This window comes from Octopus sinensis, linkage group LG3, assembly GCF_006345805.1.
Source record: "Octopus sinensis linkage group LG3, ASM634580v1, whole genome shotgun sequence".
Taxonomy (NCBI): Eukaryota; Metazoa; Mollusca; class Cephalopoda; order Octopoda; family Octopodidae; genus Octopus; species Octopus sinensis.
The window spans coordinates 125,103,589-125,123,901 of NC_042999.1; the positions used below are offsets into that span (position 1 = coordinate 125,103,589).

The 20,313-nt window shown below is 34.7% G+C and overlaps 1 protein-coding gene across 1 annotated transcript; it reads left to right on the top strand.

Moving 5' to 3' along the window:
* Positions 1 to 7,531: 7,531 nt before the first annotated feature.
* Positions 7,532 to 20,041, top strand: LOC115209160. Its single transcript, XM_029777386.2, has 3 exons — positions 7,532 to 7,945; positions 13,645 to 13,960; positions 17,332 to 20,041. Exons 1-3 carry the CDS (start codon positions 7,614 to 7,616, stop codon positions 19,045 to 19,047), a joined length of 2,364 nt encoding a protein of 787 aa, XP_029633246.1. The 5' UTR covers positions 7,532 to 7,613; the 3' UTR covers positions 19,048 to 20,041.
* Positions 20,042 to 20,313: the final 272 nt, after the last annotated feature.

Consider the following 20,313-nt stretch of genomic DNA (forward strand, 5'->3'; position numbering starts at 1 on the left):
ATATTCCTTTAGGCTTGTTTCTAAGTTTCCAGTTTAAAACAAGAAAATTAAAAAAGTGGGATGTCTTTTTCCACATCCATTCAGAGAGTGTAAAAAAATGGAAAGTATGGCATTTATGTGTTTCTTTTGGGAAACAACGTCGTGATTTGGCTTACCGTAACCTGAGCGAATTTTGTGATGTCGCCTTATGTAAATACATATTATTAATTTTTGTTTTGTTATTTAGAAATCGATGATAGCAGAGAGCGAAGATCTCAATTTAAATTCCTCATTACTTGTACTTACTTATTTTATTGATCCTGGAGAAATAGAAAGCAAAGTCCACCTCGGTAAGATCTAAGCTAGGAATCGAGAACAAAACTAGCTAATATTATTTAGTTATATATTGTGTTCTGTTTTTACTTTCATACAGTATTACATCTTTTTCTCTTCCTATTTAACTCTTTCATTCTTGTAATTGGTCAGAACACAGTAATACCTCGCAGGACGAGTTTATTTCGTTCCATGACCGAGCTAAGGGGCCACACACTCTGGCTACACTAGTGCACGTGATCTGCAGCTTCTCTTAATGGATTCTGTGCGACTTGAAAGCTCGTGCGTTTTCGGAATGGTAGACAAAGAGCGGCTTAATAATCAAGTCTCCATTCGCATTGGCACAAAGAGCGAGAGTTACCTATCTTTCATAGGCTTGTGGTCTGACAATTTCTTCTCCTCTGCAGTTATATAGGTTCTTCTGCGGATTTTTTTTTTTTTTTCAAAAAAGGCCAGTTTCATCACAGTTGAATACCTGTTGTGCGAAGTACCCCTCGGCTGCGATGAGCTGACGGAATTCACGCACGAAATCTTCAGCTACTTCCGTGTCAGAACTCGCTGCTTCTCCATACCTGACGACGCTATGAACACCAGTCTTCTTGAAATTATCAAACCAGCCGTGACTGGCCTTAAATGCGTCTGTTGATATCGATGTTCCAGGGTTCTGCTTCAGGAGACCCCCATACAGCGCTCGGGCTTTCTCGCAGATGATGGTCTCCGTAATCGTATCCCCTGCGAGTTGATCCACGGGAAAAAGCAAATTTTCCATCCTTTCGTAGACAGATGTTTAGAGAGCCTGGAGACACCCTGTGCTATTGTAACAGCCTCGATCTCATCCTTTTTCTCCAGGATAGCGTAGATCCGTGATTCCCAACGTGGGGCGCATGGTAATATTTTGGTGAGTCATGCGTAGGATTATGTTGAATTTATACCTTTTGCACACAATGTTTAGTATACCAATAAGAGAAAGGGGGCAATTCGAGAATGAGTTATTAAAAAAAAATTCTTTGCATTCCTTCTGTGGACAGTTTTATCAAATTTTTGACACTTTAGTGGACAACAGGTCGTTTTCATCATACTCATAAGATCTGATGTCAGTAAAGAGAGAATAAGATTATTTCCTTCGATTTAGTGGTATGTGAAAACATGTAGGTAATTACAAACGCGCGCCTAACCTTAAAACCAGTACAAACGCACGAACAATGTCATAAATAACTGACAAACGAAAAATACACCGCCGATAGTTGTTGTTACGGCAGTAATTTTATTCAGCTGAATACACGTCATTGATTGGTTGAAATTACCGAAATACGAGAACTATAACATGAAATAACTTCGTAAATATAAGTTTTTCTCAAAAATGCTATGAGTAAAAGATCCGATGTTTTATATGACACATTCTACCAGTGTCCGAAGTTTGAAAGTGTTTAGTTACAAGAAATTATTTTTTAAATCTGTAGGTAAAGAGGTAAAGATCCGATGTTTTATATGACACATTCTACCAGTATACGAAGTTTGAAAGTGTTTAGTTACAAAAAATTATTTTCTAAATCTGTAAAGATCCGCCTTTTATCCTTTCCGGGTCAATGTTGACTAGCCTCTTCCCAGCAAATTTCAAGCCTTAAACCTATAACAGAAAGGAATATTTCGAATTTTTACGACTGTAACTACAGGAATGAGACTCATTTTTAAATTGAGTTATAAAAACTCTTTTATGGTACCCAATGACACACGATAGAAAAAAATCTTTAGAAATTTTGAGATGAGAAAATGATTGTGTAAAAAAAAATTGCTTTGAAATATTTGCAGATCTAAAACTGAGAGGGAAAAAATGCTATTCTTAAGATGATATAGGTTTTGCAGCATCTATTCTGTATATTTTATGAATTTATTTGGAAAAAATTCGTTACATCTCTGAGCAATCGATATCACCTTTCACTCTTTCACTCACTCGCCAAACCTCTAACTTGTAATAAAAATGTGTCATCATTACCATTAATAAGCTCTCTCTCTCTCTCTCTCTCTACGCTAGAATAAACTTTTAGTTCAAACGATCTATATAAAACTGATATACTACAAAGTTTCGCTTGGTTCATGTCTAACGAATTCAAAAGTACCCCAAGTTCTGCGTTTATACATATACAAAGCTAACAACTGAGTGAAAATTACATTTTTTAAAACTGGCAGTGTTTAAATAAACCATACCGACCTTCAAGAAAAATTCAATATCTTACAGACATAACTCTCAAATTCTTCATTTTTTAATATTATTCTTTCTCATTATATGTATTTATTAGAGACACTTTCGAGAGAAATACTAAACTTCCTCTTGAATGAACAGACACTAACCTATTTCTCAATTACCCACAAGGGGCTAAACACAGAGGAGAGAAACAAGGACAGACAAACGGATTAAGTTGATTATATCGATCCCAGTGCGTAACTGGTACTTATTTAATCGACCCCGAAAGGATGAAAGGCAAAGTCGACCTTGGTGGAATTTGAACTCAGAACGCAGCGGCAGACGAAATACCGCTAGGCATTTCGCCCGGCGTGCTAACGACTCTGCCAGCTTTATATCCGGTAACCATTAATATTGAAGAAACACGAACCTGCATTGTAGAGATTCACATGCTCCAATCAGAATGCGCTCGGCTCTGTCATATTCACTAACAATGGTTACCTTCTTGAATGAACAGACACTAACCATTGAAAAGTGGGAAAGACTTCCTACTCCCCCGCCCCCATTTTCTCGCAAATTATTAAAAAATTTATTTATTGTTTTGCCAAAAACACACGTTTTCGGATACGGAGATTCCGGAAAATTGCAAAAAAATGGAACTTTGAAATTTTTTGCCCCCACCCATCATTCCTTCCTCTCCCCCATTCTTCATTTTTCACTTTTTTCCGTAAACCTAACCCTAAAACCCCAACCGTAACCCTAAGTCGAAAAATTTTTTGAAATTTTTTTCAGAATCATAATCTCTGTATTTTTCCGCATATTTTGAAAGAAAAAAAAAATGTGAAAAAAGTTGAAAATGAAGAATTGGTGGGGTGGGCTAATTTTAAAATGCCGATTTTTGCTAATTTTTTTGGCAGATTCGTATTGTGTAGGAAAAAAAAATTAAATAGAAAAAAATTTTTTTTTTTTGGGGGGGGGGGGGGTTACAAAAGGAAGTCTCTGAATGTATAAGGTCTAAGAAAAAGTTTGCTGTTATTTTAATGCTGATTGGATGTAGCGAAAAAAGCAGTTCTTTCCCAGTGAGTACGATGTAAATTTTATTTGGGTGTTGTAATAATTAAACGTATATTCAGGATTTTATCTCATTGCTTATGCGAACGACTATGTTCATTCTATTCTTTTATTTCAATCACTGGAAAGTCATAATGCTTAGATACCCCAAGACTTTTCATCTATTATATCGACTCTGTAATTTATTTTAGAGAAGGGGTGGGGCAGAACGAGTTATTTTCTTGTTACCTGTTTGAAACCAATACATTGCAAGTATTGTATCATCATTTTGTGCTGTTGCATCACCTTCGGGAGTAAAAATTAATCAGCATTGTTGTTGAAGTTGAGAGAGTTTGAAACATAGTCAGTTGATAGGTACTTTATTCTAGAAATTTTTCCTCAACTTTGATCCGATTGTAGTTGAGGCTGCCAATAAAATATCTAGATAATTTCTGGTGTTTAACAATCAATATTCTTTTCTCTGCTGGATTCCAAGTCAATTTTTTCCCGAACTAATGTCTACTTAGATCATTTTCAATTTTCAAAAGATGATGTCTAAAATGGAACAAATGAGGAATGACTATTTTCAATAATTTCTGTTCATTAACTGCATGTTGTGTAAATATAAGAAAAGAGTCATTGCTGCAGATCGTGAAGAAGTACAGAGCAGTGCTCCGCAACAGGTATGTCGCGGCACACTGGTGTACCATGAGACGATGCTAGGTGTGCCGCAGTGTAACCTGAATATAATTTTTCTCCCTATGCCTTTAGTTATATTTTTAATTCAGGTGTGCTGCCGAATTTTAAAAAGAAGTGTACCGCAAGTGAAAAAGGGTTGCGGAGCATTGCTATAGAGTATGTTTTAGTCGAGTTTTGTTAATTTCATATGGGCCATTTTTCCATGATCCTTTTCAATTTGACCTTGATAGTTTAAGTTTTTGTTACGTTTCTGATCATTCAGATGTCCAAGGATGGGCATTGAGGTATATGTAATTCTGGAAAACTGAACAGGCAAATTTACCTTATTTTGTCTTCTTCATTTTACTGCAGCTAAATTTTTGTTTTATATGCTCAAAGAAATAATCTGAAATAGTGTTCAGATTGTTATAGTGTTTTTAATGCATGTAGAGACGGTCATTTGCTCAGCTGATATAGTTTTGTAAAGTAGTGAACACTTAAAAAAATATATCTTCCCTCAAAGCCGAAAGTGCAGTAAATATTCTTCATTGAGGCACATATACCTTCTATCAACTTTGTAAGGTGTGACGGGAAAGTCGATCTGGGCATAAAGGGGTATAATCAAATACTATATATATATATATATATATATAGATAAGTTGACTTGATGTTCTCTCTCACCTGTCTTCTTTTCTTTATCTCTGCCGTCTCAGCCAACTCAAACCACCTCCGCTTCAATTCACCTGGTACACCCTAAGACCAGACTTGTTTAGTTTTTGTTCCATCCCAGCCCCCGTCATATCTGCTGTCTCAGCTCACTCAAAACCCACACTAAATATGTTGTTCACTATCTTTCAATATATCCAAAACTGCGACCACCCGGAACTTTCTTTCTGCCCATAGAAGGTCAAAATGCACTGTAACTGCGCCGACTTCCTAGTTTAGGTGTTAGCAAAGATCATGGGTACCAAGGAGTGTTACCAAAGATCATGGGTACCACTTTTCCTTCTCTAAATGCCAATAATATTTCTTAACATAGGTACAAAAATCACAAACTTTAGCAAATGTAGTCAATATATTGGTATCAAATTTTGGCACAAAGCCAGCAATTTCAGGGGAGGGGTAAGTCAATTATATCGATTCCCAGCACTCAATTGGTACTTATTTTATCGGCCCCAGAAAGGATATAAGGCAAAATTAACCTCAGTTGATTTTAAACTCAAAACGCTAAGACAGACGAAATGTTGCAAAACATTTTGTCCGGCATGATAACGATTCTGCTAGCTCGCCGCCTTGACGTTGTCGGTATATTGACACCAGAACTTGATTAGGAATTTAATTTCACCAAATATTTGCTCACATTTCTCTAAATGCATATATGAATGTTTGAGCCTTGTACTGAAAGAAAATGAGACACTAAACAATTATACCCACCACCCTCACTGCGTACACCGATGGGCTGAACTGCCCCACAGTACTTTTTATTTTTATTTATTTATTTATTTTTTGACGGGCTGGGTTGTCTTGGTTATGGATACAACAGTGTGGATATTATTATACAAGCCCTAAATCTTTTGGTGTGCAGTCTGCTGCCCTATCTACCCACTAGCGTAGTTAGAGTGTGTGCTGCCCGGAGCGGCCCCTCCGTTCGCCGCCCCCTGTCCCCACAAAAAACATTGCCTACAGCAGACCCAAAAGTGCAACCCCTTTAAAAGTGCCGAGCAGGACAGGCTGCCCCTACCGACCCCCACTCTAGCTGTGCTACAATTCTTGGTTCTCTCTACGTGAAAGCTCTTGGGCTGGTGGGTGTTCTACTCATGATCAGGAAGTTGTGGTTTTAATTCCTGGACCGGGCGATGTGTTGTGTCCTTGAGCAAGACACTCCATTTTATGTTGCTCCAGTCTACTCAGCTGTAATGAATATCTGTCAAAGTGCTAGTACATTTTCTTCCACCAGCTGTCACATTTAATCCGCCAGATTAAAGGTGAGGGGCCGAATGGGCGTCTTTGCTCGTGGTTACATAGGCACCTAAAACAAATGATGAAAGCGTAGGACATGTAATCGATTCATACTCACGAGTAGTGATTGACTGTACTTTTTCTGTTCTCTCTATACAAATATTGATCTCTGATATAGATATGATCTCAAATCCAGAGGGTACTACATTCGATAAAAATCAGTTCCAGTTCCTGACCGGTATCTATTTTATCGACTCCAGTAAGTTAACGAGCAAACTCGTTCGTTGTAGGATTTGAACTTAGAACGACAGTAAAATGGCAAAGCATTTTGCCCATCATTCTAACTATCTCGCCAATCCATCATATCCTATTTTATACAAATATTATATTAGACCTGTCCTTGAAATACTAAGTACAACATTTGACGCCTGAACTTCTATATTGTAATATGGGCGGTGTCGTTGATAAATACTAATTAATATACTTGGTGGCATTTTATTTTGTTCTCACAGCAGTTGGTTTGATCAGTCATTTATATGGGCTCCATAATATATATTTAGTATTATTTTACTCTTGGTTACAGACAATTGTATTATTTATATTTAGAAAATGTAAATATATCAAAATTGCGCGCGAAAGATTGTGTGTGAGAGAGGGAGGGAGGGAGAGAGAGAATTCGAGCGGTGTTGTAATTCACCATTTCATATTTAGCAGACGGTAGAAGTTGAGGCAATGCTAACTTAGTAGTTTCTCATGCATGAATGTATCTATATAGACGAATCGAGTCAAGTAACTGTAAATACACCGAATTTAATACTTATTTATCAATTTATTTATAACTATTGCTTAATCGCATGATCAGTAACCAAAATATATTATGCCGGCTAGTAGAAACAACTAATAAAAAGTTGGATATGTAATTATTATTATTCTGTCGGAGAAAGTCACTCTGTGGCTATTAATTGACTCGGTGATGTATGAGCCATTAAAATATACTTTGAAAAGTTATATAATTTAAACGGTGTAATCGAAAGATTGCTGATGAATCTAAAAGATAATTGGGAGACAGTAAGATAAATCTTATATAGTTTTTCAAGCTCGTCAGAAATTACTAAAAATAAAAATACGAAAAACGAAAGATATAATCTAATAGTAAACCATATTGCTCAAAAGCTGTAGATACGAATGTTGATAATATGATAACTGATAAATATATTGATTTTAAAGAAAAGACTGCTTTAAATTTCTAACGATGTAAATATAGACAATATAGTTCATTTTAGAATTATTTGATAAAACTTTTGCCGATCCAGTTCCTATTTTTGTAAGCTGATACTAAAACCTCGTTGTGAAGGGCTTGTTGTGACGTCATAAATGTATGAGATCGTAGATGGCGGGAAGTTGGACAGAAGTATAACCATTATCGTTCAACATGACATCACCTGGACGTCCAAATCGAAAGGGGAAAAAGAAAAAGAGTCAAGATGATACATTTCAATATTCTGATATGTGTTTATTTTGTGAAACAACAGATGACAACGAAGAAATTTTCGGGCGTAAAGTACAAAAATGTAGAATGACAGTCCATTATTTCTGTATGCTTTTTTCAAGTGGGCTTTCACAGAAAGGTAAAACAGAAGAAGACGGGATCTTCGGGTTTCTCCCGGGAGATATCTGGAAAGAAAAATCCAGAGGTTCACGTCTTAAATGTACGTTCTGCCGCCGAAATGGAGCTACGATAGGTTGTGTTGTGAAAAACTGTCGGTAAGTCTTTCCATATATTTTAATAATATTTGACAACTATTTATTTTGGATCCTCCCCTTGTTGATTCTGAATTTTAGTTTTCTTTGAGAAGTTCCTTGCTTTGTAACTAGAATATCCTTGAACTTCATCCGTGTGGAGCGAGTGAAGGAATCTGCTTACGCAGGTGTTCGCATCATCTGTGTTATGCAGGTCATTTTAGGTCAAATTATTTCTCCCCAACTTTTAATTTACCCTAGCCTACACTTAATCCTTTAACTGCTAAACTATTAGGCTTAGACAATTTTATAGTTGTATTTTTATACAGCTCTATGAATATTTATAAAATAGTTATCATGATTTATTTGTTCTTGTTGGTTTTGTTTTAAAGAGATTCAACTTCATGTTGAACGTTCTTTTGTATATAAAACTTAATATTTTAATAGCAGAAGAAATTAAACTTTGCTGTACTCATAATGCCTAGAACTCCATCTCATTTCACGATAGATCGTCTGCGATATCTGCAGGATTGTCCTGTTTAACTACATATTGGAACACAGCTAGACTACACGAATTCCATATTTCTAAGCTGTCCCACCAATACTTTAATATTTCAACCTTGTTTTTTTTTTTTTAGTAGTTGATTGATTCCATAATAGTATATTACTGGTACTAAGTCTCGATTATTAAGGATTAAAATACAAGGTCAAACAAACCGGCATGAACTTAGAAATAAAAAAAAATAATAAATCATGTCGGTGTTGACTTCATCTTTCGTTAGTCCATGGTCTATATAAATAATACCTGTAATACATGGATTTCTACCGTGTCTTGCTAATTGTCAAATCGGGCCTCAACACAAGATCTCTCCATAATCGCTCGATCTGCTAAAAATAACAACCAAATTTCCCTTCAAACCACACCCTTCTGTTTCAAAAAAAAAAAAAAAAGAAAAAGAAAGAAAGAAATGCAGGATGCATAGAAGAGTTATAGTCCTCGATCCATTGTTTTAAATTAAGATGGGATAGTCATGTCTGGGACACTTCAAAAATAGGTTTGGAGTATACGTGAGTCTTAACAACAAGAAGCCTTTGGTATACGTTGCATTCACTACGAGCACTCCACTTGTTCATCACAGTTTAAAATATAATTAATTTTAATTAAAGAATGGTTCTTACTTGTTGCATTATTGCATTAATATAACAGAAAATTGATCTCTGTAATTGCTCGATTTTTAATTTCAAAATGAAATGCATTATTTAAAAAAAATTACTTTGTTTCTTTATCTGTCCGCTTTAAAAGATACATAAATATCCATATTCAAACAAGTTCATGGGAGACAGCTTTTTATTTTTAATTTGTTTTATTTGTTTATTTTTGAATAATTATGTTGTTCCAGTTCCGCAAATCTCTTGCTGCAGTTTATATACACACACCACACCAAACCGTCACACTCCATGTGGTCCTTAATTTAGATATATATAAAACAATTGGGAATAACGGATTTTCATGTACCGTATGAGTGCGTGCGCGCGTGTAATTTCAGATATTATTTAAAAATATATATTGCCACTTTTTATTTACTCCTATTGAGCATTAAAGATTATAAAATATTATTAGAAGCGTGCAAAATAACCAAATACATTTATTTAGATTGTGCATTAGAAAACCGATTTAAAATTATCCTCCGTGAATGAGATTGGATTATCATTGCTCCTTCTCTCTCTCTTTCTCTGTGTGTGTATGTATGTGTGTATGCATGTATATATATATATATATATATATATATATATATATATATATATATATATATAGCAGTGCTATACAGCTATATGTTACAGGCATTTTAAATATACCGCGTGAAGCTAAGACGAAGAGCGTTCAATTACCTTTTGGTTTACCCCGAAGATTTAAATTTCCTTCAAAATCTTTCGGAAAGTGTCACTAGAAAACGTTGTCCATCTCAATCTCATGACACTGCTCTTCGTTTTTCTGACCTAACGTCCCTAAATTTTTTTTCTGGTGAATAAATATTTCATTGTCTTACTCAGTTTAAAAACAAATGGTTGTTTTGTTATGCCAGTGAATTGAATATTGATTGTTGGTCGTCAAAATAATGCTTGTAGTCGTTGGACCCCAGGTCAACACTGATGGAGCAGATTTATGATCAAAAGCATTCCAGGCATGACTTCCCTGGGTTTTTTTTCTCTCGTATTGTTCATGGAACTTGGGACCGCATTATCCAGCGTGTCCTTTTTTAAGATGGCCGGGTGTAATTTGAGGGAGATTTAGCTGCTACTTCTAACGGCTCAAGCGATCACTTAGTTGCTCTCCTTTTGGTTCGTCAGAATAATGGATATTGACCGTTGTTGATGTTATTTACCGTTATGACCACAGTAGCGCTTAATGGTACAGGATTCCTTATCAAATGAATGAATCCCCGTATGTTTTGCCCACAGGAATATTTTTTAGTGTAGATGGAAATGAGAAAAAAATTCTCATATTTGAAAAAACTGATTAATATCGGTTTTACTCTTATAATAGTAAATTTAGCCCTATAATTATTGTCTAAATTAAGCCTTAAGTTGTCAAACAAATGTGAAAAAGACAAGCCGAGAACCCTGCTCCAAAAGTTTCCAGTTGTAAAACTCTAATTTAGAGATTCTTCTTTTGTAATATTTATTCGTTGTTGTAAAGGTTAAAAAATTGAATGCTTTATTCATAATTTTATATGAATTGGTTGAAATCTGAAACCAAAGAACAGTGATTCACTTGTCATGTTTTTCAAGATTAGGAAAGTGTTATGTACATGTTTATCGATGTTCAGAAAACTTTTTTCTTATTTGATAATTTTAGAATTACATTCTTGTCTGGAACCCTATGTTATTTAAGCCTAATTGTATGTTCATTGACGAAATTTTTTAAAACTAATTTTTAGCAACTTACTCTCACTTTTGTACTCTTTTATTATTACGGCTACGAGACTGATGGAATCTACGCGGTCGATCAACCTGCTGGAAATATCGACCAAATCTCCTTGAAGTTACACCCTGTCTTATAAAAAAAAAGACATTATAAAAGATAAAGCAGTCTGGGATACACTCTCCCAGCAAGAAGGCGAGATGGTCTTCATTGGAACGTTTATAATTATGGATCTGCTCAGTCAAGGCCGACCCGGGACAAAATGTGTTGTAGACAGTTTTCACTGGATCGTATACTACCAGCTTGTTAATCTATTTCCGACCGTCTCGTATTTCCTTCCCATGTTACAATCTGTTTACATCACAGCACACGTTACTTTATAATATATATTCTTTACTTTGTGAAATCAATAGTTCGGCTTTTCGGTTTTTTTTTTTTTTTCGTGTATCATTTGACTAATTTGATATTTTTTTCTCCCACTCATTCTCTCTTCCTTAACGATAACTGAAATTTCATTAATTTTATTTTAAGACTGCAGTTTTATAGTTGCAGACAAATGTTGTGTATTGTAGAAATGCTTTAGATATTTGGCTTTAATATAATATCAGACAAAGCATATGTATTTAGGATGCTTTGACATAAGTATAATACGAATGTATATAAAAAGAAATATTCTTTTTGAATATGTTACTTCATAATAAGTATGAGAGTCACTGTGTAAGGATGTAGTTTGTTTTTTATCATGATATATTACTGGTACAATGAAGGCGAGTGACCTAGTAGTTAAGGTGGTACACTCACAATCGCAAGATCGAGCTTTGGATTCCCGGACCGGCCGGTGTGTTATGTTTTTCACGTTTCTCCTGTCCACTCAGTTGTACATGAGTAACCCTGCAACCGACCAGTTTCTCGTTCAGTGGAAATGTTGTAACCTCGATCACATACGCTATGGAAACCTGTCTTGTCCTAGAACTCGAGACAGTGCTTGCTTCATATATATATATTAAGGCTACCATTGGTTTCATGTTGAGAAAGCCCTTAACAGTTATCAAGCCTGTCACATGGAACATCGGTGTTCATATTCGGAAATATACACTGATGTCCCTGTGACAGGTTTGATAACTGTTAAGGGTTTCCTTTACATGAAGCCTTAATCTACAAATAAATCTGTACCCACCAATGCGGTGTTGAGTACTCATTCTCATTGTTTGATATCTACACACACACACACGTGTATGTGTGTGTGTATATATATATATATATATATATATATATATAATAGAAATATTAAAATTACTAAGTCTCTCTAAAAGAGAACAACGGCAGCGTTCCCGGAAAATAATAGTTATCGCCATATTAATATGGCATTCTTATAAAAATAAGAATAAAGCTGTCCGCTTATTAGCTCCATGAGGCCATCGCCTTAAGTTAGCTATTTGATACACAAACTGTATCCATATAACCTTCGAATAAGGGAGATCAGTCGCTCCACACTACTTGACCGGCAACTACTTTTTATTTGTTTCAGTCATTTGACTGCTGCCATGCTGGAGCACTGCCTTTAGTTGAACAAATCGACCCTAGGACTTATTCTATGCTCACTCTTTTGCTGAACCGCTAAGGGGACGTAAACACCCTGGCATCGGTTGTCAAGCGATGGTGGAGGGACAAACACAGACACAAAAACATACACACACACATATATATAAATATATATACACGACGGGCTTCTTTCAATTTCCATCTACATTTGGGTAAACAGCTATATAAGAATGAAGCTCACACCTAATAAGCTAATAATTAAATATCTATATGCTATAATAAAGAAAGCAATTATTAAAATCTACACTGTCTAGAAAATTCTTATAAATTCCAATTTTAATAAATTTTTATCAAAATGTGGTTTTCAAGATTCTTTTGAAGATTTCAACAACGTGGTTCAATCACGGATCTACTTTTTATTCACTGTAATATAGTTATCTTGCGTTGTAAGATAGCATTTTTAAATGCTTTTGTTTATACTTCTGAAAGTATATAGGTTGCCTAAATATTTGCAATGCTACTTTCTACAGGCATATCAGTAAAAACATTTCTCCAAATTATAAGTTTAATCTAACATATCTAAAATTATGTTGATTCGTGTATCATTTCATATTTGGTTTTGTTGAAGAAATAAGAAGCTGAATAAGAAAAGTGGGTTTAAATTACATCAGTTACACCAATATAAACTTGCATTGTTTTCTTTCCTAAAGTATTTCCCCCTGACTTTGTTTCCTCATAACTTTCTGAAAAGTGAACATATTTAATGACATTTTCTACAAGTATGTTTCAGATAGTGTAGATTACAATTATATTGGAATTTGTTGTGAAAAAATTTTGAATAATTTACACACTTTGATTTAGTTTCCTCATAATTTTCATGCTTTGGGAAAAAATATTACTTTTTTGGACTATTCCATCCTTTCCCTTCTGGAATTTGTTTAATGAATATTTTTAAATAAAATAAAAATTTCCAGAGATACAAGAATAATTTGAAATTAAAAAGAAAAGATTATCAGAGGTGAATTTGTTGGTACAGTATAAGCCTTAGAGTATACTCATGTGGCCTGTTAGTTTTTTAACATATTAAACAACCACATAGAAGGTGGGCTACCTTTGAGTTTGTTCAGAAGAGAGAGATTAACATGGCATATGTTCAGTCAACATAATTCTTTCATAAATTGTTGGCTTAGATTTTATTGAAATCTTCTATTTGTGAAAGTCTTACTAGTAAGTTGTTTCTCTCTTTTTATTTTTACAGTAAAGTCTTCCATTTTGGATGTGGCCAAAAAGCTGGTGCTTTGAACCAATATTTTGACTCTTATAGTTCATTCTGCCCTAGCCACAGACCTCGACAAGCATGCCAAGTGAGTGACCGCCTATCCTTCTTTGGAACTGCCAACAGTATGTGTGTAATCTGCATGAATGCTGTAGAAGCTCGTGCCTCCAATGACACACTGCGAGCACCATGCTGTAAGAACACCTGGTTCCATCGTACATGTATCCAACGTCAAGCATTAGCTGCTGGATTACACTTCTTCAAATGCCCTCTCTGTTGTAATAAAGAACTATTTCAGGTATGCTACCATTTTATTATTTCTACCTTTCTTTTTCAGTTTTTAGATTTTCATTATTCCTACAAAGGATTCCATTATTGACTAGGTAGATTTGTAAGTATTTCCAATAAGTTATTTTTTCTTTACTTCTTTTTTTAGAATAATTATAATTTATATGTGCACACATGTAACAAAGAAAATACTTTCTAAACAAAACAAAAAAATTCTGCTGCTGTTAATTCTCTGAATAAGTCTATGCAAATACAAGCTTAAAATTTCCTATAACCACATATGATAAAAAAATTTTGTTCATAAATTATTTCCTTTACCAAGCTTTTGCTTTATTTTTCTGAAGGAATTAAGCACTTAAATCTCAATCTCTAACTACATAAAATATTCTGTACATAAACATACTACACATACCAATTCCACAGATTTGACCAAACTGTAAAAAAATGGTTTTAAGGAACATTAAATTAAAATAAACTGTTAAGTGCAAGATAAATTTAAAGTTCTTGTGATGTGCAGTTTCCTCAATGACTGCATTTAGTTGAGGTCTTGAATATTATCAGTGGGATTTGTAGATTTACTTGAAGAAACTGAATTTTCAGTTGCATGATGATAGCATTAGTTAGTCATCTATGATTATTCTGATGAGTAATTATGCTGATAATATTCTCATATTTCCAAGACTTGCTCAAACCCTAAGTAGTCTTAAAATATTTTGGAATTATCAGAGACAGTTTATGGGGTTATGGTGACCATGGGATCAGGAATTCAGACCTTGCTGCCATAGTCATTGTGTATGTGTGCCTTCAATCTAGGCAAACGAATGTGCTTGCTCTGACTGACAGAAATCAAGTTCTATTCATATTTCAGTTGAGTGTTTAGTAATAGGACGTTATAAAAATAATTACTGTTAAACATACTACACATCCATGCTAAAATGGAAAAGGTGAATGTTGTCTCCACTACCACATGGAATTTTAAGGAACATTATTTGATAAGTGTTGTGGGGGTTTATTTGCATTTAGACAAAATTTCCTGTACAAATAAATATACAAGTTGCTATAAAGCACAAAGATCTTGTACATGCCTACCACAGCTACAGCCAGAAAGGAATTTAGCTTAGTTGATAGTTAAGTTCACAATCATATGAGTTTGATTCTTGTAACAGCTAGTGAATCATGTCCTTGAGTAAGGCACTTCATTTCACATTGCTCCAGTCAACTCTACGAAAAATGAATACTAGCTACAGCTGGGGAGGGGAGTTGACTCTGCAATGGAGCTACGTGGAGTCTTGAACTCTGTTAACACCCCAGAAATCAGGTTTAAGCTCTGGACTTGTAGGTTTTGTTTTAATTTTTAGACCATCTAATCAATACACAATTTTTTTTTTTGATAAGAACTGCAATAAGTTAGTCAAGGTCAATTCCATTTGTTGTTTATCCTGTATGTCCATCCACTTACACTTTTCTTAATATTCTTTTACATTGAAGATGATCACAATTGTTGCCAAAAACTTGGCTAATTTTCTTACTTGGCAAAATTGATGTAATACTATAACCAATGAAGGAACCTTTATATTGTCTCTTGACTCACCAGAAATAGCAGCAAAATCTCTTGCAAATTGCATCTATCATTTTTCAAAAATAAATAAGAGGTTATCCTAAACAAACTGTGTGAATAGTTGGTGGGTTGGTCATATGTCTGCTCAGTCAGAGCTGACTTGAGGCTAAACAGTAAGTTCATTAAATTTATCAGTAATTTTTATACTTGTTTATTTATTGTGTAAATATTGTCTTGTCATGTGACCACATGACTGACCAGGTTTTCAGATGTTATACTTTGGTGGTCACAATGCATTTTACATTGTTTTAGCCTTCAAATGACACCATCTTGCTGGCTAGGCAAGCAGGCCAACATTCCCCCCCACCTAATCAAGAGGGGGACAGAGCAATGTGAAATGAAGTGTTTTGCTCAAGAACACAACACACCACCCACTCAAGATATCAAAACCACAATCTAGCGATCGTGAGTGCAACAGCCTAATGACTAGGCCACATGGCTTTACATTGTGTTGTAGAGAATGGTAATGTTCTTTTACTTGTTTGTTCAAAATAAGATAAACTAAACATTTCATTTCATAGCTGAAATTATTTTGCCCTCAGATTTTTGATAAAATTATTCTAGATTTATTTTTTAGTGAACAAACAGCATCATTCATCACAAGTTTTACTTGAGAGAACAGCTCAAAATTTGATGGAGTTAATGTTTAATTTTCAATATATATTAAACCAAAGACAGCAAGTTGGCAGAATCATTACTGCACTGGGTAAATGCTTGGCAGCATTTCATCCGTCTTTACATTCTGAGTTCAAATTCTGCCATGGTCAACTTTGCCTTTCATCCTTTTGGGGTTCCCCAAATTGCTGGCCTTGTGCCAAAATTTGAAGCCAATATATATTATGCCTGCAGCTTTCAACATTTTCACCAGACTATCTTACGGTGACCTAAGAATAGTCTTGGAGATCTTGAGCTCTGTTATTTGTTTTCAGGATGTCTGAAGAGAATTATTTTGTATTTTGCCCATGTGATAATTTGATAAACCAAGAAAACACTTAGGAATTAAACAGTCTTCCACTTATTTACCTCCAGGTATAATAAACAGACTAAAAAGAGTATTTTCACTAGCTTGTTTTGAATAATAGGATACAACCTGTTGAGTATTTTAACCAATAAGTTATTATTATTATTTTCTTTTTTTTACATGTTCAGGATTACAAGTTTTTTGGGGGGTCAAGATTAGGGGATAGTCATTTAGATCAACCTTCAGTACTTGATTAGGATTTATTACTTATGCTATCAACCCCAGAGGAGGACAAGCAAAATAAACCACAAGTGGGATTTAAATTGAGAATGTGTAAGATGTAATTATATGATGGAAAGCGTTTCTTCTGACACTATCCTGTCTGCCAGCTGTATAATAATAATAATAATAATAATTAATTTCTAACTTTGACACAATCCCTAATGAAGAATAAAAAGCAAAATTTGACTCTGGAATTTGAACTAAATACTTTGAATACTTTTGCAATATAGACATAGAAAGTTTACTTGAGAGAACAGCTCAAAATTTGATGGAGTTGTTTGATTTTCAATATATATTAAACCAAAGATGGCAAGTTGGCAGATTCATTACCACACCGGGCAAATTGCTTAGCAGCATTTTGTTTGTCTTTACGTTTTGAGCTCAAATTCTGCCAAGGTGGGTTTTGCCTTTCATCTCTTCAGGGTCAAATTGTTTGTAATTGCTTTCTTTTTCTTCTCAAACTTCAGCTTTTTAAATTTGTTTCTGTTTTTTACCAAGCATTATTTCTTTTTTATTGCAGGCAGAGATGTTACAAATTGGAATCTATATTCCTGAGCAAGATGCCGCTTGGGAAATGGAGCCCCATGCCTACCAAGAGCTGCTGGAGCCATACACTCATTGTGACCTTGATGTTTGTTTGTGTCCACGGGGTCGAAAGTACAACAAAGATGACAGCAAATGGGAAATTATCGTGTGCCATTGGTGTGGTTCTCAAGGATGCCATGTAGGCTGTATCTCAAACAAGTCCCTCTCTCGGCCCACCCGATGGTCATGTCCTCCTTGTGAGGCTATAGACTGTGAACTGCGGAAAGAACGTAAAAAAAAAAAATGTTCACCAAAACAAGCTGACTATTCTGTAGACATGCCAGGAAGCAAGTCAAACCAAAAACTATGTCCAAGTGAATGTGTAAGCCGTAAGCTGCCTGTAAAACGTTCAACCACTCTAAATAGTAACACAGATGTCAGAGATGATAATAGTGACAGTCAGACTGCTAATAATAATAATAACAATAACAATAATGCCATCTCTCCAGTAACTTATAGAAAACCTGGAGTAAGAATTAGTCGGCGAAATTTTTGGAAACGAGGTATGTTTAAACGGAACAAGAAGAAAAAGCCTGCTACTCTTACACTGGCTGAAGCATTACAATCTGGCACTGTGTCTAACTGCAATAATCCTCAAATTTCTACTCCAGGAAGCCCTGTAGCAACTTGTTCAGGTGTAATAAACAAAGAATGTGAAGGTGGATCTTCATTGCAACATTCAAACTCTTCATTAGACCTCACTCCAAAATTTAAAAAAGCATTCCAGAAACACAGAAAACAAAAAAATTCTGAAGCTGATGTGCTTGTTGACATCAAAAACCAGACAAAGCTCTGTGTTAATAATTCTAAATGTGCTAAAAGTGGTTTGGAAAAGAACTCCAAATCCCAAATAAATGTTCCCTATGTTCTGCGTAGGCGTGGTAAGGCTGTTGCATCTTCGGCTTCACCATCCAAACACCAGAATCGCAGAAGACTGCGTTCTGACATGAAAAGTGACCTTGCTGGACCATGGACTGTGCCAAGGAAAACCTGTGAAAATGTTCCCCATAAGAGAACTAAGCTTGTTGACTTAACTATGAATAGCGGCAATATGGTTGAAATTGATTTAACAACGAGCCCGTCCAGTAGCTATCTTGATATAAGTAGAGAAACTGGTCAAATATCTGACATCTCAGAGGAGATGGTTGGTAACTCTGCAATGTCACTGATTTCCAAAGCTAAACAAAGCCGTAATTATTTCAACAAAGAAAACTCTAATGTTGATCCTTTAGTTAGCTGTGACTGTAATGACTGTTCATGTTTTGTACTGATTTCTGATGATGATGATGATGATTTCATTCAGATACCAGTAGTCTTAAGTGATTCAGAAGAAGGAACTGTCTTTGACAATCTGCAAGATGAGAAGTGTGATGTTGCTTCATGTGACTGCAAGTCTGTTAATTGGGAGTATAATAAACTCAAACTGTCCATCGAAAAAGAATCATTTTCAGGAAATTCTGATAGTCAAAATCTCATTTCCAGTTGTTACCAAAAGCAACTAGTACAAGAAGCTTCTTGCTCGTCATCATCATCTCTTTCCAGCAGTTTTTCATCCATCATCACCCTAAGCACTTCTGAGACTGAACTTGGCAAAGGTTGTGGAGAACTAGATAGTAACTCTTGTGCTTTCGAATCCAACACAGTTTTCTAAATCGAAACAAATAAGACATTTGTATTTGTGTCCACTAACATTTACATATCACCAAAACAATAAAGCAAAGTATCATCAGGCCTGGGTCGTATCTGCATTTGCAGCATATCCTTTTTGTATCAGTCAGGTGTATTTGAGCAGCAATTCCATTTGTCTTTCCTCGACATTCATAACTAGTATCATTTTTATAAAACTTTTTTTTTTAATTCCTTTATTTTGACACTATAAATCAAAGAATTTTTATCCTTTTGAAGATGATCTTTTATATGCCTTTTCCCGAGAGTACCAAATGTAGGGTAAATCAACTTTAGCCTTGCACTTGCCCCACCTCTTTATCTTTGGTAATTCAATATTGATGCAGTTACTATGCAAGCTTGCTTCTTAAATGTAAACTGCATTATATATTATTTCAATCAAACAAAGGAAATCAAGTTGATTAAATTACAATTTTACAAGTTACTTAAACTTATTTACATTTTTCTTGTATAATGTCACTAAATATTGGAAGACATGCCTTAAGTTGTATAAATAAAAGAGAAACCTATTTTGAAGCTTTTTGAACAAAATTTCATCCTGTCAAACCATCCATTTGTGACATTTATGGAACATAAAGAAATGTAAAAGGAAAGTGTAAAATGGAAGATTTACTTGCGTTTTAAACATTTTATGGCTCTTAAGAATACGTCTGCTTCTCATCTCAATAAGATGTTGGAGAGCAGAATAGAGAAAAAGTGTATTTAGTTAGATAGAAATCATTTGTCACCAGCAACCATAGTAGACGAAGAGAGACAACTACTTTATGTGGTTAGGGCATGATTGTTCTTTCAAATAGTTGCTTTCACAGTCTTAGTATCAGTAACATTTTCTATTTCATGTAATAACCCTTATTATGAGATAAATCATGAAATTGAATTATAGTAGGAAAATTAAAGGGATTTATTAAAAGAAAAAAAAAAAGCTGCTAGTATATAGTCAACTTGCTTTATCTTTTGAACTCAGACAATTGGTTCAGTCTCAAATGACAGCTAATGATTGGTTAAGAAGAGACTCAGATTATTAAAGAACTTTGGTTTAAGTATCTTCTTTAAAACTTGCCAGCATTACAGTTTATCTGGAGTAAGATATTTAAGTAAAAACACATACTTCAAAGGTGATATACTAATCTTTTTCAATGGGATTCACTGGAAACATTGGAGTATGTTTGTTGAGTGTGTGTGTGGAAGTTATTTTCTAATTACTACTGTTAAAACTAACAGATGTTTTTCT

Bases quoted from the DNA above. Each gene is read 5' to 3' on its own strand.
- LOC115209160 (XM_029777386.2), top strand. From the start codon at position 7,614: ATGACATCACCTGGACGTCCAAATCGAAAGGGGAAAAAGAAAAAGAGT. The intron at 7,946-13,644 runs GTAAGTCTTTCC...TTATTTTTACAG, and splicing joins TGTGTTGTGAAAAACTGTCG to TAAAGTCTTCCATTTTGGAT. The intron at 13,961-17,331 runs GTATGCTACCAT...TTTTTATTGCAG, and splicing joins GTAATAAAGAACTATTTCAG to GCAGAGATGTTACAAATTGG.